Source organism: Telopea speciosissima, chromosome 7, assembly GCF_018873765.1.
Source record: "Telopea speciosissima isolate NSW1024214 ecotype Mountain lineage chromosome 7, Tspe_v1, whole genome shotgun sequence".
NCBI classification, from domain to species: domain Eukaryota; kingdom Viridiplantae; phylum Streptophyta; class Magnoliopsida; order Proteales; family Proteaceae; genus Telopea; species Telopea speciosissima.
The window spans coordinates 2,126,065-2,148,465 of NC_057922.1; the positions used below are offsets into that span (position 1 = coordinate 2,126,065).

Consider the following 22,401-nt stretch of genomic DNA (forward strand, 5'->3'; position numbering starts at 1 on the left):
CACTGCTTCCTTAAGATCTACTTTTGCCTTCTCCCTTTGAGGCTTCCTCTTACTCCCTCCCTTCATGTAGTCAATGACAGCCCTAGATACCTCCACAGGGACCATATGACATGCGACCACTTCAGGAGAATTCCCAGCTAGATGTTGTTTGAGTCTAGTGGCACCACCTCCCAAAAACTGCATGTGACAATAGTTGCATTGGGATTTTCTTTTATCCCCATCAATTGGAGTGCCATGCAACCATGCAATGTCATCCCTAGTGCGCCTGGATGTGCTCCCCTCCCCCTGGGTCTGGGCCGGTTGCTTCTGCCCCTCTTGCCTCTGGCTCTGTCGTTTACCACGTTTCGCCATAATCGGACTAGTTTACTGTTGCATGAATAAAAGACAATTCATTAATCATTGAAGCACATCAATTCTTTTAGTTTAAATGTTTAAGAATTAAGATTTAAGAGCACTAACACAAGTATATAAGTATATAACTATTTAGTATTTTTCCCCTAACCCTCATATTTTTCTCATATTTAAAAACAATTTTTAAAAATATTTTTCAAATAAATATTGGCCTAGCACAACAAAATCGAAAAGATATGTAAATGGGCAGCAAATAAGAAGTATGTACAATTTACTTTTATATTTTTCAGTAATTTTAAAACAAAAACCTCATTTTTTCTTATTTTTTGCTATTTTTTTTGAATTATTTAAATATTTTTTATAATTTTCAAAAATTAAAATAAATAATTATTGGCAGAAAAATATTTTTGACACCATGAGGCCATAGATCGGCCAATGGTGTCTAACATATATTTAATTCATCCGCATACAATATACATAACCCCTATTATTTTTTGATTTTTGTTGTAAATAAATCCAAATTTTGAAGTAGAAAAATAAATAAATAATATATATACCAAAAAAAAATTTCGACACCGTAATGACGTAGATCGGCTTCCGGTGTCTAACATATATTTATTTCATCACAAACAAACATGTTGATCATGCATTTCCCTAAAAAAAATCAATTTTGAGAATATGGTTTTACCTGGAATAGTGGAAAGGTTTCACAGATGTGCTAAGAAGTTTGTTCTCCAAGTGATTCCGGCGTAGATGCGGCAAGGATTTAAGTGGGAAGTGGAAGATTGAAGAAGAAATGAGCAAAAACCTTAAAAAACCAAGCAAAAGTGCCAAAGGAGGAAAAATGCTCTCTGTTTCTCAGTCTCGACCGAGACTGTCGAAACATGGTATTTTATACAAAGCAATTTCTCGAGATTTTCGAAATCTCGCGAGATTTTTTCAAAATCTCGAAATCTCGAGAATTTTGATCGAAATTTTGTATTTTTTTGATTCGAGGGGTCATTTCGTTTCGAGAGGGTCTAGATTTCGCAAGATTTTGAACTATGCTCTTTTCAAAGTAAGTATTTATAATGGATAAATCATAAGCCACAACAAAATCTAAAATTGAGATCCTCTCCTTATTCCTCTCTCCAAAACCATATCCTGCATGGATACCTTCATAGTCTCTACGATCTTTCCCGACATGTCCATTCAGATCACCCCCTATAATAATCTTTTCGCCTTGACTATAAGCTTGCACTGATCCACCCATGTGTTCCCAAAATTGTAACTTATGTGATCGATGTTATGGTTACTTTTGGTCTAGGAAGGATGTTCCAATCTCAGAGTGAAGTAGATCTGATTTTCAAACGATGATTTTATCTCTCAGTTTCTGTTGCTGACTACTTCTTTGTTTTACAGTTTTTTCATATAGCTTATTGATTGTCTCGAATGGTATCGAACAGTCTCGGGTTGTATTGACCTAGACGGCTCAATACAGTTCAATACAATTTTTTTTTTATAAATGATGTAGCATATGGATAGGTATCATATCATGCCTAGGTAACATGATATGTATTCGATAATTATGAATAATTTGAACCTTGCATAGGGGCTTCCTAGAATTATGTGACCTTAACCTTGGAGGAGTAATCCTTCTTTTTTTTTTTTGGTGAATAATATATTCATTAGCAAAGGAGAAGAAAAAAGTAGGGAACCCCCAAGGGGTCGAGAAAGAAAAACAATGCTACATAAAAGGAAGCACCCCTCATGGGGATGCGGAGAGCAAAGAAGAGGGAAGACCCCAGAAGACAACAATATGACTTCCTTCGGGAGTTAATACATCTTGAGGGGCCTACAAATTTTTCTATTGACATAAAAAAAGATGGAATCCAAAATCTGACTAAGGGACCTTGGAGGAGTATTTCATTGATAGACAAGTCTCTATGGACTGAGGGTCTTGTTCAGTGTCATAAATTGACCCACCAGGCAGCTTGTAAGAAGATCTCATGCTCCATAATTCCAACCCCTTCCCTCCAACCTTGGTGTAAGACTTAGCACCCTCAAGAAAAACTATATACCCTCTTTATTCAACATCTAATATCTAGGCTGGATGATGTTCGTTTATTGCTTTAACCATATTTGGACCTGCCCGAAAAGCCAAGTGGTGCTCTAACTTCTAAGGGAATATTCTATGTTGGGTTATTGGGCAGGGTGATCAGATCTTTCGGATCTCCAACTTTATGAATGGTCCAACATTGAATCCATTTTAAAAAATATTGATTCTATGAATACTATGATTATTGATTAGTTACAATGCATCATCTGTATTTGCACAGGTTATAGCTTTGAAGGAGGATGGTTGCCCAAAAGTCTGGGTTGTGACATCTGATCGTGATCAGCAACAAGCAGCACATGGAGCAGTATGTGGATTTCTTATAGTGATGGTGTTTGTTGAGATGAATTATTAGTTGGCCTAAGAGCTTAATTTGCTTTGATTACTTTCTTTGACAAACCCATTTTATTAACTCCCGAGTACTTTTGAATGTTATCTGTATCCTTGTTAGAATGAAATATTGTTGTTTTTCCTCGAGTTGTAAACTAGGTTATATCTCTAAAGTATAATGATTTTTTTTGTTTATTTTCTCAACAACAAACATAATAAATTTATACAGTTATGCGTTCTGTCAAAAAATAAATATTTTTCTTTTGCCATTTCATATCCACACTCCTCCCCCCCCCCCCCACCCCCAAAAAAAAAAAAAAAAAAAAAAAAAAGGAAAAGAAGGAAAGCAACAATTTTTAATGAGAGCATTAAATTTGACTTGTAGAAAACGAAACTGAGAAATAATTTGTGAAAGACTAATAGTAAAAGCATAATGTCAACACACTCTAGAGACCTGTGCCCCCAACTGTGTTTTGAACCTATTGAATTGAAAATTGTTTCCAACTTCTGTATCTGTCAGATCCCTCCGTCCATACATATACATGAAACATGACCTTCAGCTGAGCTATGGCTTTCATCTCGATTCATCATTCAAAATCTTCCATATAATCCATGACTTATGCTGTTTGGGTTGGTAGAGGTACTCTACATTGCTTGTACCATGTGTTTCATTTTTATGGCTGGAGGATGTTGATCTCTGCTTTGATTTTTTTGCTCTCCTGAAGGCCCAAAATCCCAAAAAAGTAATCATTTCAGAAAAGCTAGTCAATAGTGATGTTCAGGTGGTGCAATGGGGAAGCCATGTACTATAGTCCTTACCTGATTGTATAGGGTAGGGTCTCTTTCATTCTGCTGTTAGGTTGGTATCTGTTTTTATTGTTGCATATTTTTGTTCTTTTTTTTTTTAATTCAGATTTATAAAGTCTTAGTTATCCAAAAAATTGTGGCCATTTGCTTGCACCCTAAGGTCTGTAAAAAATGTTGCATGGAAGTCACTCTGCCCAAATCTAATTATGGTTTGTACATGGAGGAAGCATAATTTTAGCAGGGGAAAAAACCCTAGCTAAAGATTTTTAAAATTGGGAATAAGACCTGACCATCAGGAAGTTTGCTGGGGTCCTGAGTTTTCTTGGATAAAGTTTGGGATGAAACCAAGGTATGCGGTGACTTCATGGGTGGATTCTTTTTGTATTCTTATTTTGTGCATCACATTATTGGGGTTTTGAAGGGTTGAAATAGTTATTTTTTTTTTCTTTTCAGGAGGGGGGATTTGAAGCTTTGAAGATGGGATAGGTTATTGGTTTTGAGTTGTGAAGTGTTTTAAAGGTGAATAATTTAGGATTGAGTGCACTAGAGTGGTTTAGGTTTTTTGATGGATATACAGAGACAGGGAACAGAGGATATATTGTTTATAAGAGTGGAGTTACCTGAATAAATTGTTTATAGAAGTGGAATTACATGATTTCTGCAAGATCCCTTGAACTTTGGCTGAAGTCACATTAGTCAGAGAGCCACACCTTCAGACCTAATGTAACAAGGTTACGAAAACTGTTCTTATTTGTTTGAAGTCTCATTCACCATGCCCTACCAATTGTCATTCATTGCTGTGGTATGTTCTTATCCATTTTAAAATTTGCTCATTTTTCCCACTTGAATGTAATTCTGGGTCCTTTGTGTGCTGGGCTGGAATGATGAGGCCATGAGTTTGAGATCCGATTTTTATCTAGCTATGTCACCTTCATCAATACACTAAGTGCATGAACTACAACCACCTTTAGGTATCATTCAGCCTTTAGAGGTCAAGGATTTTTTATATAGTTCATTTTGTGGATGTGTGACTATGAAGTTTGGGTTGGAGTGATGAAGACTTCTCCGCGAAAAATGTGGATACAGTTCATGCCATAGTTCTCACGGCTTCTAGGTGACCCAAGGCGTTGGAGTGGACCTAGATGCAAGGCGACACCAACAAGGTGTCCATGGGGCCCGCCTATGCGACCATGGTGCCTGGACGCTTGGATGCCTTGACAACTATATATAATGACCTGTATGGCCCAAAATAGACAGGTGGGTAATGACTCTAAACAATCTGGCACACTATGAGTGTTGTTGGGAGCATGGTTCAATAACTCTGCAGCGAGATCTCGCTTAAAACTCACTTTTTTTCAATAAGCGAGTCGAGATGGGAGGCGAAATACAAAGTTACATGGGCTCGGTCGAGATCTCGGTTCGACTGAGATGTGGACCAAACCCATGTTTAAAAAGGGAAAGATCTCGACCGAGATAGTCAAGATCTCAGCAGAAACTCGACTGTCTTGGTGAACTCGACAGGGAAACCAGTGGTGAGCTGTTGTTTGAGCTTTTGCCACCTTGTTTCGATAGAAAACTTGCCGGAGTCAGTACACTATGGCCATGACTTCGACACTCGGAGCACTGGGTCAGGGTATGTTGACGACGTATTCACAATCCCAACCCAGCCATACATTCTTGGTGGCAATAGCAGTGGATCGATCTCATTATTCCCATCACAACTCTCTTCTATACCCTAGGATAAGATACCTTCAGATAGCTGATGACAACACTTATCTAGGCTGTATGGTAGATTACACGCATTTTGTCAGCAACCCTTTGACATGGGAATCCTATGTGGCACGGTTTGAGCCTTACTGGCTTTGGAAACGGAAGGATAGAGGTATAACATATATGTTAAGATTAATGTAAAATACCCTACTTTACATTTCTAATGCTTATTTAAGTTGTTTTACATTAATTGAATGCTTTCTATTACTAAATTATGTGAAGTAGGGTATTTTAGTACGTCGTCGCCTACCAACCTAGGGTCCAAAGTGAAACTCCTATTTGGACTTTGTTTTTGCAAAATGATAGTGCCATTGTGTTTAAACTGCCTAAAATAGGCTGAGTACCAAGTTTCAGGCCCAAACTAGGTCTAAAACCCACCGAAACCAGCCTTCAAGTTCAAAATAAATAAATAAATAAATAAATAAAGAAATGCACCAACTCGCCGAGATCTTGGCCCAACTTGGTTTTTTGGCTGGGAGAAAGTAGTACCGAAACCGAGTTCTTGAATTATGGTTGGGAGGACCTATTCCACTGATAGTACTCCTGATAAAGCACCAATTATGTAGCATGCTACGTTCTTTTTTCTTGTGAATCAAGAGAGAAAGTGATGTTGAACAACGGATTCATTCTTGTTGGATAGAAGTCGAGAAAGTGTTCCAAAGCTTGACAAGAGTATGAGTGGATTCCCATTGGGTCTACCACGGCATCTCCTCTCCTCATTTCTCCATCCTTGTCAATGGTAGCCCACCCGGCTATTTTACCTCTTGCACTGGCATTCGGCAAGGCTGTCCCTGCTCCCCTTACCTCTTCATCCTGGCTCTTGAGATCCTTTCCAGATGTATTCAATCCAGCACTGACCAAAAACTCATCACCCCCATCCCCAAATGCAAATCCCTAAACCTCACTCACCTGGCCTTTGCCGTTGATCTCATGCTTTTCTTCAAAGCTTACCCTCTCTCGGTCCAATCCACTATTTCGTGCTTGAACCATTTTAAGTCCATGTCAGGCCTTCGTGTCAACCTCTCAAAGTCCTCTCTCTTCCTTTCGAGCATCTCTAAGGAGCTCAAATCTACCCTAATTGAGATATCAGGTTTCTTACATGGTTCCCTTCCTGTAAAATTTCTGGGCCTCCCCTTGATCCCCTCTCGGTTGACTGTTGACTATTGCACCCAGATGCTGGACCTTATGCGCAAAAAACTTCAACTGTGGAAAGGTAAACTACTTTCCTATGCGGGGCGCCTTGAACTGATAAGATCAGTCCTACAAGCGTCTTCCCTGGTATTTTTGACATCCCTTAGTCGGTTATTGCTAAGTTGGAAGGCCTCATGTGCTCTTTTCTTTGGAAGGGATCCGAAACTTCCAGATTTCTTTACCCCACCTCCTGGACAGCAGTGTGTCTTCCAAGAGCTGAAGGGGGTATGGAGCTTCATCGGCTTAAAGACTCCAACAATGCTAGAATCTTAAAGTTAATTTAGAAGATTACCTCTAAGGAAAAAAGTATCTGGGTTGATTGGGTCTATCAAAGATATCTTCGCAAGGACTCTATTTGGACTGTCCCTATCCCCTCAGATGCATCCTGGGTTTGGAGAAAGACTGTGAAACTTAGACCTCTTGCTCTCAATTCTACCACTTCGTTGATAGATGATGGTGCCTCTCCTAGGCTCTGGCTCGACAACTAGCATCCTGCTGGTGTCATTCTCTTGGAGGTGGGTGACAATTATTTATAGTTTGGGTTCGGACAGATCAACCATGGTTTCTCACATCATTAGGGGATCATCTTGGGATCCTCCCTTCCCTTCTCCTCCCCCTCTGGACATTATCTGGGCTGCTCTGCCAAATATATAAAGATCCTCCCCTGGAAGTGGTGACAAAATCATTTGGAAAGCCTCCCATTCGGGCATGTTCAGTTTGAAGTCAGCATGGAACCTCATTAGATCTTGTGGTGATACTGTAATCTGGAGCAAAGTGGTTTGGTTCTCAAGCTTCATCCCTCGATATAGCTTCACCCGTTGGCGTGCGCTTCGCAATTGTCTTCCTACTCACTCTTTCCTCATTAGTAAGCACATCCCTGTTTCCCCTTGCTGCATCCTGTGCTGGTCTGGCCTAATACTGATCACCTGTTCTTCCAATGCCCTTTCTCGTCGCAGATCTGGTTATGGCTCCTAGCTCGTTGCTGTCTGGTTCATCGGCGGATCCTCCATTTCCATAGAGAATGGATTTGGGTGGATATGACTTTTGGAGGCTCCTCCTTTTGTGATTGAGTGGGTAAACTAGCATTTAGTGCTGCTATCCATCATATTTGGTTCTGGAGAAATATTAGAAGATGGACTACCAAATCCAGATCCTTCAATCAGATTTGGGATTCCATCTCCTTTGATATCAAGAGCAAACTATCGGCAGTCCCCTTGCGGTATTCTGATTCCCTCAGAATAGACATATTGTATCCTCTTGGAATTTTGCCCTTTAAGGGTTGTAATTTTGTTGTTCTTTAGCTCCTTCCCCTTGTCTTTTGGAGCTGTTCTTTGTAACCCCTTCAGGGGTTTTCTCTCTTTGGTTAATGAGTTTTTATTCAACCCCCCCACCCCCCCCCCCCCCAAAAAAAAAGAAAAAAAGAAAAAAAGAATTGAAGGTTTTGACATAAGTTGGGATAAACCAGGATATATTTGTTTTGTACTTATACCGCAGGGGTATTTTTATCTAATCCCCTATGGTACATTTGGCATCTAGTCTTTTGGTGGTATTTATAATAAGAGGAGTCCTCTATTGTGTTATGTTATGTTTAGTTAGTTTTTAGTTTCCTTCTTTGTTTATGCTTGTAATAAATTAGTATTATAAATAAAAGGGCAGATACACGATAGACAATTCAATTCATTCTATCTTGTTCTGCAGTTTCCTCTTCTTCCTCATCCATCATCTCTCTCTCTCTCTCATCTTCTAACTTTGGTGTGGACTGGTTATTTGTTTGTCTTTGATTTCATGGTATCAGAGCTTACATAATCAGTCTTCACCAAGGTTCTAAAACTCGGTCTCGACCAGGTCGAGTTTTCCGAGATCTCGAGATCTCGAGAAGAATTATGTTTCGGTGGGCATATGGCCATAGTTGGCTCCGAAACTTTAAGGTAAGCTTGTTTTAGGCTTAATAAACATATTTAAAGGTTCAAATTGAAAAAAAAAACACTCAATTCTTAACTCCCAAGTCCCAACAATACAATACTATGACTCTGAGTACTAAGGAGGTCGAGATTCTCGAAATATTAGAGATTTCACCGAGATTTCTCGAAATATTTGAAATCTCGGTTGAGATTTTCGAGATTTGACATTTTTGTGTTTCGTATGCTATCTCGTCTCGACTAGCTCGAGATTTCCGAGATCTCAGCGAGATTTTGCTATGGTCTTCACCCTCATCGAATCATGGTTTGATAGTCCCTTACGGACTGTGTGTTTTGGTTGCAGCAACCTATGCTGCCTACAGTACATCTAAGGCTCTAGTTTCTAATTATATGAAGAAAAGCTAGTGTCCCTTTGCATCTACTATTTTTATCATGCCTACCATTCCATGGGGTTATTCATCAATTGGAATCAAGCATAGTTGTCATGGCGACGCCATGGCGCTGGAGAGGGTTGCATGGCGACCCTCTTTGATTTCTTCTTCCTGTCTCTCTTTCCCTCTTCGATTTCTTCTTCCCGCCTTCGATTTCTTCTTCCCTCTTCGATTTCTTCTACCCTCTTCGATTTCTTCTTCGATTTCTTCTTCCTGTCTTCTTTCCCTCTTCGATTTCTTTCGATTTCTTCTTTCCCTCTTCGATTTCTTCTTCGATTTCTGAATTTTCTTCTTAAAACTTGAGAAACAATAGAGAAAAAATAAAACATGGCTTGAGTATACATCTATTAACACATTAAAAATAGAGAAAATAAAAAATAAAACATGCTGCCATGGCGGGCGACATGTCGATATATCGACGTGACACCCCTCCACCGACTTGGATCGCCGTGACGCCGTGACAGCTATGGAATCAAGATTTATCTATATAGAGATCCTGGCAGCATCATCACTCTGGATTTTTTTTCGAGATCTGATTTATTTCTATATCCAGCCAGCATATCCAGATTTGGAGCCCATCAGAGCTCCTGATCTTTTGTACTAAGCTTTCTCTCTACTGCTGGGCGATACCCTGTTTTAGGGAGATTTTTCAGGACTACTGTAGTAGCCCTCATTTCCATTATAATGTTTTAATATTGATTTTAAAATAATTGTTCATCTTTCTTCTTTCATTTTTCTATTTTTTTCCATCTTTCATTAGTCCCTTTCCATTTTTATCTCTCATCTCTTCCCACTTCTCTCTCGCTTTTTTTTTACTTACAACTCTGTTTTCCCTACTTTGTTTTGTTTGGATCCATGTAGCCGACCCCATTAAGTTGGGATAAGGTTGAGTTTGTTTTTTTTTTTATTGTTTTTTTATTTTAGTGTTCTTGAATTATTTATTAATATTTGTTACTTTTTGTTTAATATTAGTTGTTGTGTATGGTAATATTTTATATAATTTATGTAAGTTGGAATGATTTATTGTTATTTAATACAATAACAACAACAAAAAATTCAGCCTTTTCCCAACTTAATGGGGTCGGCTACATGGATACAAATAAAACAAAGTATGGAAAACAGAGTTCGAAACTAAAAGGAGAAGAAAATATGGAAAAGAGGGAGGGGGAAAGAGGTAAGAAATGAAGAAAAGAGAAAGAGTAATGAAAGATGGGATGTAAATAGAAAGATGAAAGATAGTAAGAGGAAAGAGGCACAGCCCAGCACGTCAGGAGATTCTCAGCTACATGGGGTCTGCGACATGGATCCTTGCCCTCCAATAGGCTCTGTCCAAGGTCATACTTGGTACAAGACCTAGACTATGCATGTCCTTCCTCACCACTTCTCCTATGGTCATTTTACATATGCCCCTAGCTCTTTTAGCTCCTTCAATTGGAATCATATCACTCCTCCTGACTGGGGTGTCCCTAGGCCTTTGTTGAATATGACCATACCACCTTAAACGACTCTCTCGGAGCTTGTCACTGATCGGGGCAACTCCCAAATCCTCTCTTATATGTTCATTTTGTACTTTATCCTTCCTTGCTTTTCCTTACATCCATATTAACATCCTCATCTTTGATATACAAAGCTTATCAATATCACACTTCTTAATTGCTCAACATTTTGCTCCATACATCATGACCGGTTGAACAACAGTACTATAGAACTTTCCTTTAAGCTTTTAAAGGAATGCGTCGGTAACACAGTACTCCAGACGCACTTCTCCACTTCATCCATCCCACTTTAATTTTCTGTGAAACAATCTTCGTTGTTGTAATATGGGTTCATGGGTAAAATTGTCATAGGGGTCATAGTTATCAAGGTGGGAAGGCGACCACGGCGTTTTAGAGGGTCAAAATTCAAGGCGACACCGCCATAGCGGCAAGGCGCCCGCCATGGCGCCCAAGGTGTCCAAGGCGACCAAGGAGCCTGGATGCCATGGCAACGCCTGGATCACTATGATAGGGGTAATATTATCCTTGTACCTATTCCAGAACATTCTTTCTCATATTATAAATAAAGGATGGCTGTAGTCACTTTGACTCAAGCCAGTATTCACGGATTTCAACATGGTATCAGAGCAAAAAATAATCTAAGAATATGGGACATAATTTTTCTTTCCTTTTTTTTCTCTTTCTCTCTCTTGTGATCTCGTCCTAGCAGCACTACCGCCCTCCACCACTTCACTTCCGCCAGCCCTCCGCCAGTCTCCCACGCTACCGCCAGCCTTCTGCAGGCCTCCGCTACCCTTCCCAGCCTTCCGCCAACCTCCCGCGACTCTCTCCTTTCCTCCTTCTCACGGGAGCCTTCTCCAGCCTTGCTGCCCTATTTTTTCCCTCTTTGGTGGTGAGTTGACTCCCACCATGGGCTCTTTCTCTGTAGTAATATTTCTGCCTATGTAATAATTTTTTTCCGAAATTTTTTCTCTGTTATTGAGAATTTCTCTTTGACCAGCCACCATGCTTGACAATTCTGAGATCACATTGGCTTCCTTTGGCCTCAACGGCACGTCATAGCGTGATTTTGTTAAAATAAAATCATTTGACCAGTCAAACTTCTTGGTGAACAAGAACATTTCTCTAAATAGGTAGTAGTATTACTTATAGATAAGATCATATTTTCTGACAACAATATAACTTAAATGTGAAACTAGGTCTACCAGGAAAATGACAAATTCCAAGAACAATATAAACCAAATGTATGTTTTGATTGTTTCAAACTTCGAATATCTTTCTTCTTCAATACTATTGTCTTCTAAAACTATGTTGATTTTTGATTACCAGGAGTATGAACCTATTTTGGTACAAATTTTGGGCCGGTTACCTCTTCTCTCTCTCTTGATGAAGTATGTAGCTACTTGCACAGTGAGGAGACTAAAAGAGTGGTCATGAAGGCTATACCATCTTTGGATAGATCCGCTCTTACCTCAGATGTGACCATTGTGGGAAATCTAGGCACACTAGAGAGAAGTGTTGGGTGCTTCATGGCCATTCCCCTGGTATGCGTGGTGTCAGGAGAGGGGGAGCTAGAGTCCACACTCATAGTTTGAAAACTCGCCAAAATTTCAAATATTTCGGTAGTTTCAAAGGCACCCAAAACAAAACTATACGAAATATCAGACTGGCAGTGTTTCAGCCGAAATATCCTAAATTTCGTAATTTTGGTCATTTTGCTTCAAAATTTCTCTCATTTTAATTTAAAAAATGCACGGTTTCAAAATTTCGATAATTTCTTTTCCATATTTCGCTCATTTTGTACCGTTCGAAATGGCCAAAGGAAGCTCATAGTAAAAAATACAATGTTTCAGCAAAATTCCACGGGAAATTTTTATATTTCGCTCGTCTCGGTTTGGCTGAAACACCAAAACGAAACGAGTATTCGAACTATGCCCACATTGTGATGGCTAAGACTTAGCCTATGGGGTACCCTTCTAAACTACAAACATTTCACAATTTCCTTACTAGAGAGGATTATGCAGCATTTTGTAAGGTGATGCCACGGTTGGGTAGCTTTTCTACTACACCTACAATGTTAAACTCTTCAGATTCAAAATTGTACCCCTTCCATTGCTCCTCCTTTGGTCATTGACTCTGGCACCACCATAGTTGTCAAGGCATCGCCTAGGCGTCCAGTCGCCTTGGTTTTGGACCGTCTCCAACGCCTTGGGTCGCCACCGATCACATGACTGGTATGCCTTAGTGTTATGATTCATACTTCGTCTACTTTGGTAGGGATGAGGTTAAGGTTGTTGATGGTTCCCTTTCTTCTATTTCTAGTAAGGGTAGTATTCATGTCACATTTTTTATTTCTCCGGACTCTATTCTTCATGTCCCCAACCTTGCTACTAATCTCTTATCAATGAGTCATCTAACCAAATCCTTGAATTATTGTGTCATCTTCTTCCCTTCCCATTGTCTTTTTTTCAAGATTTGGTGAAGAAGAGGATTATTGGCAGTAGACGTGAGGAGAAAGCACTCTACCTTCTTGAACCCCACACACTTGTTTTGCTCACTGCTCAATCCTATGTGTGTAGCCAGAATGGTAGCAGTACTGTAGATTATGTGATGCTTTGGCATCAACGTTTAGACCACACTTGTTTTCCTATTTTCCTTTTTCTCATATTTTTCAGTGTGAAACATATATTTTTGCTAGACATTGTCGTTCTTCTTATCCCTATCATAGTAATAGATCCACTGTACCTTTTCATATTGTGCATTCTGATGTTTGGTTATTGTTATTTTGTTTCATTTATGGATGACTATTGCTGCTCCACTTGGACTTTTTGGATGAAACGAAATTGTGATGTCTATGATGCCTTAAAAAAATTTTATCACATGATTTGTATTCAATTTCATATTAGAATTAAAATTGTTCGTTTTAATATAGGGTAGGGAGTACTTGTATGATGGACTCCAAAACTTTTTTTTACTGACAATCGCATTATCCATCAGCTTGCTTGTGTTGACATACCCCAACAGAATGGGGTGGCTGAGAGGAAAAATCGCCATTTGTTGCAAGTCACTAGGTGTCTCCTATTTGGCATGCATGTCCCTAAGACTTTTTGGTCTGACGCCCTTCTTGCTGTTGCCTTTTTAATTAATTGCATGTCTATTAAACTTCTTGGCTCTAACTCCCTTTTGGACTCGTCTCCTTAAGTTTCTGTTTTCTCTCTTCTTCCCAAAGTGTTTGGGTATGCCTGCTATGTCCATGTTAATAATTCTGCTAGGACTAAGCTTGACCCTGACACTCAAATGTTCTATCCTGGGATATTTCTCCTCTACCAAGGGGTATAAGTACTACCATCCCTCTTCCCCCCGGCTACTTCTCTTGAATGATTTTACCTTCTTTGAATCTACATATTTCTTTACTCATCAACATCCTCTTTAGGGGGAGAATAGTGAGAGTGAAAGGTTGCTGATGTCCACTCTTCTGTTCCTCCCTTTCCTGTTCCTCCATTTTTGCTTGATATTGGGAAACACAAAGAAGTGGATGTTGTTTATGTTTGTGGTCATTCAGGTGTTGGTTCGGCTAATGAGAAAGAGTTACTTGTGTACCAAAGAAAGGGAAAGAAGACCTGCCAAGAGTCCTCTTTGGATCCACATCTTGAGATCCACCTTCCTCAATCAGGTAACACTCCTTCCTCCCCTTTTGATTAGACCTTCCCATTACTATTCGAAAAGGAAAAAGGGCTTGCATTAATCCTGTAGCTATTTTTTTTCCTTTGATGCTATCTCTCTTGCAGGTATTGTTGCCTTTTCTGTTGCTCTTTCGTCCATTTCCATTCCCAAGAATGTCATTAAGGCCATGTCTGACCCAAAGTGGAAGGAAGCCATGCTCGAGGAAATGATGGCACTTGAGAAGAATTGTACTTGGATGCTTGTTGATCTTCCCAGGGGGATAGTTCTAATTGGGTGTAGATGGGTCTACACAATAAAGTATCGATCCGATGGTGCTATTGAGAGATATAAGGCCAGGTTGGTAGCGAAAGGGTATTGTCAGGTATATGAGATTGATTATCAAGAGACATTTGCTCATGTGGCTAAACATAACTCGATAAGAGTTCTCTTATCATTGGCGGCCAATAGAGATTGGCCATTGTATTAGTAAAGTATGCTTTCCTCCATGGTGACTTAGAAGAGGAAGTGTACATGCAACCTCCCCCTGGGATTCAAGTTTCCTTCAATTGAAGGGAAGGTGTGTCTCCTAAAAAAGTCATTATATGGCCTCAAACAGTCCCCAAAGGCTTGGTTTTAGAGGATTAGATAGGCCGTTCTAAAGATGGGTATTCCTAGAGTCAAGCTGACCATACTCTATTTACTTGGTTAGGTAATGGTTCTATCACAATCCTTTTTGTATATGTTGATGATATTGTTGTGACTGAGAATGATAGAGTTGAGATAGGTCGGCCAAAGACTTATTTGGCCCAACAATTTGAGATCAAAGATCTTGGACCATTGAAGTACTTCTTGGGGATTGAAGGGTCTAGGTCAAAGAAGGGGTTAATTATCTACCAGAGGAAGTTTGTGCTGGACATATTGACAGAAATGGGGATGTTGGATTGCAAACGAGCAAACTCTCCTATGGAACAAAACCACAAACATGGAGAAGATTGTGGTTTATCCCTTATTGATGCAGGAAGTACCAGAGACTTGTGGGAAAGCTAGTCTACCTCTCTTTGACTCGCCTAGACATCACCTATGCAGTTGGAGTAGTGAGCTAGTTTATGCATGCCTCCAAGAGTGGGCACTTGGATGTTGTATATCGCGTCCTCACGTACTTGAAGTCCTCCCCACGGAAAGAACTCCTATATCCCAGACACAACCACTTGAAAATAGAGGGCTCAATGATGCCAATTGGGTTGGTTTAGTTTCTGATAGATGGTCTGCATCAGGCTACTATACTTTTGTGGGTGGTAACCTGGTTACATGGAGAGTAAGAAACAGCCTGTGGTAGCCCGATCCAGTGCAGAGGTAGAGTTCAGGGCTATGGCTCATGGAGTTTGTGAACTCTTATGGTTGATAAGGCTGGTCCAAGAATTAGAATTTGTTACCGAGGCACCAAAGGGTTCGTCCATCATCAATTCAATACTCTTTTGTGCAAGTTGGGAATGCATGACATTTATTTTCAAGCTTGATGGGAGAGTGTTAGAGTTTATGTAATTTCATGTAATAAGAGTACTTTGGGTATTATGATGTAATGTGTTATGTTGTAATGTTGTGTTTACCTTTTACCTTCCTTAGCTAACATATATTATCATGCGGGGTAAGGATGTAATTTCTCCTAATGCTTAGTGAATCAATATAGTGGAGAGTAAGCAATTTCTCCCACGCAACTTGCAACCATATTCTTCTTCTTCTCCCTTACCTCACTTTCTCCTTTCTATCCATCGCTGAACTGCTTAGGTTGCAATGATATAGAGATCCTACATTCAATAATGCAGGGGTTTGGGTTACAACTGACGGAGTGATCCACAAGGCACCTAATGTAGTCTTAAGTGGCAAGGAGACCAGTTAGGAGCCAAGCAACAGGATCTGCTATGAACAGGCAGTCAGATTAGGCAGAAATTGGGATTTTAGTCCAAACTAGGGTTAGGGTTAGGGTTAGGGTAATGGGGATGAATCTTATATGGTAAAGCTGGGCAGGTTTAGAGGAGTCTAAAGAGCTAGGTTTAGTGATGTTTGAATAAAAATTTCAAAAAAAAGAAAATTAGGGTTTCGGGTTTTTGAAAAGATGAGAGTGAGGGGATCTAGGGTTTAGAGATGGATTTAGGGCAGGGGGTTAAGGTCGAGTTCTCCAGGGGTTGGGAGAGTCACTCGGCCAAGGTTTGGGGGCTTAGTGATGGGTGGATGTGGCTAGGTAAGATTTTGGGGTTTTGGGTCACTAATAGGGATGAGGGGAATTAGGGTTTCAATGAGGGGATGGAGCTGAAGCTAAGGTCGAGTGGTAGAGAGGCTGTAGGGGTACTGTGGTTAAAATTTGGAGGGATGTTGATGGTGGAATAGGTATGTGAGTGACTTTGAGTGAATTAGGGTTAAGGAAGTTGAAGAAAATAAAAGGGGGATGTGAGGTTTGGGCTGTAGAGGGCTTAGAGGTAGAGGATTGGGGTAGGGGGTGATCTTTGGACTTACCTGAAGTTGCAGGGGATGCAGACAGCAGCAGCAACTTGAAGAGAATTCGAACCTTGCAGCAGAATGCTTGGGAGAAAGCTTGTTCGGACCACCCAGGCTTCGCACCGTAAGGTGTCGATTGGATCAAACACCAATCCCACCTTGCTTTGATCAAACACAAAGCAAAACTCTCAAGAGAGAAGGAGCAGCTTCCTAACAGCAGGTTTAATTTCATAAAAGTGGGGAATGAGCTCCTCCACAATTTGCATTAATTTAAATAGGGCTAAAGCCTAAAACATATTCAGCCTAGGAGTCAAAAATACCCCTGGCCGACCTATTCTAATCCACACTCTCTAAATCGTGGGAGTGCGGTGTGGACCCAAAAAAACAGAAAATTACATCATAAAATAAAAGGTGACTTAAGTCACTTAAATGGACCAAAGGTTGAACCAGGTTGGACTGATTCAACTTAAAACATAAAGAAAACACTTAAAAAAAAGCTAGTATGGATCCACCAAACACTACTGACTATATCACTTGGACAGCAGTTTCTTCTTCTTCTTGCGGATTTTGGGCTGTAGCTCAGCATCAGCACCTGCTTAATTAATTTTTCATGTTCATGCACGTCACTTCAATTCGATTTAGGCATCACCACTCACCAGAATGCTTAGACCCCAATCACCAGTGACTCTAACATTCAATATCACAGAGGCTTAGCCCAGAATTGACAAAGTGATCCTTAAGGCTACATTTTAAGGAGGGGATTCATTCTCTTTTATTCCATTTAGCATCCTTGAACATATATATATATATATATATTTTTGACCTATCTGGAAGGACCTCTTCCTTGATGGGGGTTCAAAAAGTATTCTGGTATCTGTAGAATGACCTCTCCTTTGGGGAGGGATCAAATGTAAATTACTACAATCAAGGCATTCATAGCACCAATTGAGATGTAAATAGATGGTTCAAGTAAAACTGAGGGGATTAGAATCCGCCCTTTTTTTTTGACCCCACAGCCTGTCTGGCAGTGTGTTTCTGACTTTCTGTAGAGCTGCAGGTATAGTTGTTTGCAGCCTATCTGATTCTATGTGAGATAGATAAGTTGAGATATGTATTAATTCTGGTATGATAATTTCCAGGGGGCTTTTGTGTGGAGTTGCAAAGCACTGATTTCAGAGGTGAGTAATATTCACCACATTTTTTTTTTCAATTCTGTAAATTTGTTGTAGAAATATATTTTCATATTTTCCCTGTAAGTGTAGTTTGTCAAATCTTGTGACTCAAAGAATATTCAGATGCACACGAATCAGGGAGAGCAACCTGGGACACTGTTGAATAATGTACTCCAGAATACCATGAGGGTATTCTGGTCTTTTGGGCTTTATTTTTATGTACTGCCGACTCTCTTAGTAAAGTCGGCTAGAGTAGGGACAATTCTGTCCTATTTTTTGTAATTCTTTTTTTATAAATAAAAGGGCTTGCTTGGTCGAATTGATCATTCAAGCATTCATTAAAAATTCTGTTTTGTTAGCATGGCATCAGAGCCAATTTCTATGATTTAGGTTTTCAAAACTTCCCCCTTCCATCGTTTTTTCTACCTCCCTCCCTCTTCCTCTCGATCTCTTTTCTCCTTTTTTTCCTTGGTTCTCTTCATCCACTTTAGGACAGCACTAATGAGGTGATCTTATGATCTAGATGCTGCCCTCAATCCAACCTCTTCAATCAATGTTCTAAAAACAGGTTCAGATCGATAGCTGCTGCCTCTCTCCTCTGCAATTTTTTGGAGTTCTCCCTTTCTTGAAGATTGAGCCTGTCTTTGTTTTGAGGGTTGATTTTCCTTCTTTGAGATTCATCCTAGCAGTCTTGGACTGCAACTATCACAGGTTTACACAATCAATTGAAGGCAATTCCCCTATATCGATCTCCTCTCGAGGTTTTTCAAAACCCTGCCTCATTGATTTTGGGGTTTCAGGTTTCAGCTATTGCTGATTTTTGGAGAGCACTTTTGTTCTACTTCAAGGAGCACTCGACCAGGCTGGTGCCCCTTTCTATTGAAGTTTTTTGAAGATTTTCAGAATTCCCCTCCTGGGATCAATTTCTGCCCATATCGATCATAATTTTCTGTTTTGGCTCTTGGCTGGCTGCAGCTACTCCTTGCTTATTTTTCTGATTTGAAGTCAGTATGTCTGGTTCTGAAATTACCACTGCTACTTCCGGCATTGAAGGCTAACCAAGGAATGAATATCTTTCTTACGCTACTGCTATTAAACTTGATGGGACAAATTATCTGATGTGGTCCAGATCTACCTATTTGACTGTTGCTGGCCGTGGCCTTACTGGACATCTCCTTGGCCCTACTACCCAACCATCTGACCCTGGTCCTCCTCAGGACCGATGGCTTTCTAATGATGCTATGGTGATGTCTGCTTAGGTGTATGAAATAAGGAAGAAGGTCCATGACACCACTCAAAAGGAACTCTTTATATCCCAATACTATGCTGTCCTCAAGAGCTTATGGCAACAATTGGATCACTACTTTGCTTTTCAGCCTACAACTCCTGCTGACATTGCTGCCTATAGAAAGCATGTTGATAAAATTCGAGTGTATGACTTCTTGGAAGGTCTGAACATTGAGTATGACCCTATTAGTGTGCAAGTTCGTAGTAGGTCTCCCTTCCCTACACTAGAGCAGTCCTATGCTTTGGTACATACTGAGGAGACTCGTAGAGCTGCTATGCTTCATACTTCTACTGTCGATAGGTCTACTCTACAAGCTGGTTCCAGCCCTGCTCCTATAACTGATGGCTCTCCTACGGCTACTACTTCCACCAAGGAACCTGTTAAGTGTGATCACTGCAACAAACCATATTACACTAAGGCTACTTACTGGAAACTACATGGGAAACTTGCTGATTTTGAAGCCAAACGTGGTCGTGGTAAAACTAAGAACAAGGCTAATCATACTAAAAGCATAGTTGTCAAGGTGTCGCCTAGGCTTCCATGCGCTTTGGTCGACTTGGGCGCCTTGGACGCTTTGGTTGCCTACTTGGTGTCGTCTTGCTTTTTTACCCTCTACACCACCTTGGGTCGCCTAACCGCTGTGACAACTCTGACTGAAAGTGTGGCTATAGTCCTCACTTCTGAACATGCATAGAACTAAAATTCGGAACTCGACCAGGTTTCGACCTTGGAAAAAACTGAGATCTCGGTCGAGTTGGTGTATTTTATTTTTTTTCAACTCGAAGACTGGTTTCGGTGGGGTTTAGACCTAGTTTGGGTCTTAAACTTGGTACTCAGTCTATTTTAGGCCATTTAAACACAATGGTATTATAAGATTTTGCAAAAACAAAGTTCAAATAGAAGTTTCACTTCGGACCCTAGGTTGATAGGTGACGACGTACTAAAATACCCTACTCTACACATAATTTAGTAATAGAAAGCAATCAAAACATTGAATTAATGTAAAACAACTTAAATAAGCATTAGAAAGGTTAAAGTGTACAATACATCAATCTATTTTAACATATCACATTCTATCATCCCATAAAATGTAATTGACACGTATTCAGTCCCAACTTGTTCCACATAGTCTTCCTATGTCATAGTGTTGTTGTAGTGTTGCACATAGTTTGCCACAACACTCATATAAGTGTTGTTATCAACATATGCCAAGTCCCCTATCCTAGGGTATAGAAGAGGCGGTTGCCATGAGGCGTGAGATTCACTGCTACTGTCATATTGAGGCATGTATGGGTGTGTGGTTTGGGACTGGGAATATGGGCCAAAAAAATGGTTTACCTTTCAAAAGCTCTTTAAAATTGATGTAAAGAACCACAAATCATGCACTAATCTTGCAGTGGTGTAGCTGAATGATGCCAGCTGCGGCTTCTCCGACGAAATCCAGCTAAAAAATGGTCAAAAACTAGAGGTAGCAGCTCATGGAACAACCTCTCGGTTGAGATATCTCGAGATCTGGAAGTTTTATAAGTTGAGTTGGGTTGAGATTGGGTCGACCTGAGATTTCGACGAGATATTGCACTTTTTTGTTTCGTATGCCATCTCGTCTCTACCCTGGGAAAAACCGAGATCTCGTGAGTTTTAGTTCCATGTGAACATGGTCTCTTCCAGGAAGAATTACAAGCTTTCAGGCATATGCTACAGGCTTCTGCTGCTTTTACTACATCTCTTTCTGCCAGTTCTTCTACTCCATCAAGTTCCCACTTTGCCCATTCATGTATTTCGGTTGCTGGTCATTGTGCATCGGTTGTCTCTACTCTATGGATTATAGACTCCGGTGTCATTGATCACATGACTGGTTCCTCCAGCCTCTTTCATAAATATTCTCCCACTTCTGGTAAGGATAAAGTCAGGGTGGCTGATGCCTCCCTCTCATCCGTTTCCGGAAAGGGTTCCATTAGTTGCTCTTCATCCATTACATTGTCTTCCATCTTATATATTCCCAATTTTACTACTAATCTTCTGTCTATTAGTAGTCTTACTAAAGATCTGAATTGTCAAGTAACCTTTATTCCCATTCATTGTGTTTTTCAGGAACTGGAAACGGGGCGAATGATTAGATGTGGTAAAGTGCATGGTGGATTTTACCTGCTTGATGATGGTCATCTTCCTCCAACGGCATTACCTTCTCAATTGTATCAGCCTTCCTACTCCTCTGAATTGCACCAATGGCATTTTAGATTAGGACACCCCCTAGGGACTTTATCCCATTTATTTCCAACATTGGTTAAAACCTATAATAAGGAAGAATTTTTTTGTGAGGCTTGTGTCTTGGCCAAACAAACACGTTTTCAACTTATCCAATTTCTAATAAAAGATCTTCTTCCCTTTTTCATTTGGTTCATACTGATGTGTGGGGTCCTAGTCGTAAAGTTTCTATTTCTGTTCATTGGTGGTTTGTCTGCTTTATAGACTATTACTCAAGAACCACTTGGGTCTACCTGATACACACAAAAAACAAGGTTTTTTTATGTTTTCAGCAATTTCATAAGATGGTTCAGACGCAGTTTAATGTTACTCTCAAAATATTGAGTGACAATGGGACAGAATATATGGAAGGTCAGTTCTAAAAATACCTTGTTGCCCGTGGGATTATACATCAGACCAGTTGTGTTGATACTCTAGCCCAAAATGGTGTGGCTGAGAGAGAAAATCGCCATCTCTTGGGGCTAGTGCCCTTATGTTTGCTCGAAATGTTCCCTCTTCTTATTGGGAGGGGGGGGGGGATATTGTCCTTACTGCAACCTATTTGATTAATAGGCTTCCTTCTTGGGTCCTTGACTCCAAGTCCCCAGCTGAAATGTTACATGGCTCCTCTTCTTTTGTCGTTCCACCTAAGGTGTTTGGTTGTGTCTGTTATGCCAGAGACACTAGGTACCCTAGTAAACTTGAACCCCGTGGCCTCCGCTGCATTTTTCTAGGATACTCTGCCACCTAAAAGTGGTATAAGTGTTAGTATCCTCCTACCAGACGTACTATGGTAAGTATAGAGGTTATTTTTCATGAGAACCTCTCATATTATTCGTCCCCACCTCTTCAGGGGGAGAGTTTTAGTGAAGATGTGCCGACCATAGAATCCCCCCCCCCAACTTCAGTATGTGCATGATGAATCTGTTCCTGCTCCTCCTGCTCCTGTTCGTCCCTTTAATTCTGAGGCAAATATTCCTATACAGGGGGAGACTATAGATAATGATGAAATTCCTATTCAAGGGGAGCTCACTCCAGTCCTATTAACCATTAGTGATTTTCAGAGGAGGATTGATGATTCAAATTTGAAGGTCTATACAAAGAGCTGTACCAGACATAAACAGCTTCAATCCACTATAGCACTAGTACCC

At 40.2% G+C, this 22,401-nt stretch overlaps 1 protein-coding gene across 5 annotated transcripts in view; it reads left to right on the plus strand.

Moving 5' to 3' along the window:
* The window catches only part of LOC122668841 (uncharacterized protein YacP), an 85,374-nt gene that overhangs the window by 33,116 nt on the left and 29,857 nt on the right, over window positions 1–22,401 (plus strand). For 2 of the 5 annotated variants that reach the window (XM_043865388.1, XM_043865391.1), the window contains exons 7-8: window positions 2,670–2,753; window positions 17,686–17,724. In XM_043865388.1, coding sequence (XP_043721323.1) covers window positions 2,670–2,753; window positions 17,686–17,724 — 123 coding nt within the window. The remainder of the gene's footprint in view (window positions 1–2,669; window positions 2,754–17,685; window positions 17,725–22,401) is intronic. The other 3 variants (XM_043865390.1, XM_043865392.1, XM_043865389.1) reach the window with 2 other exon arrangements.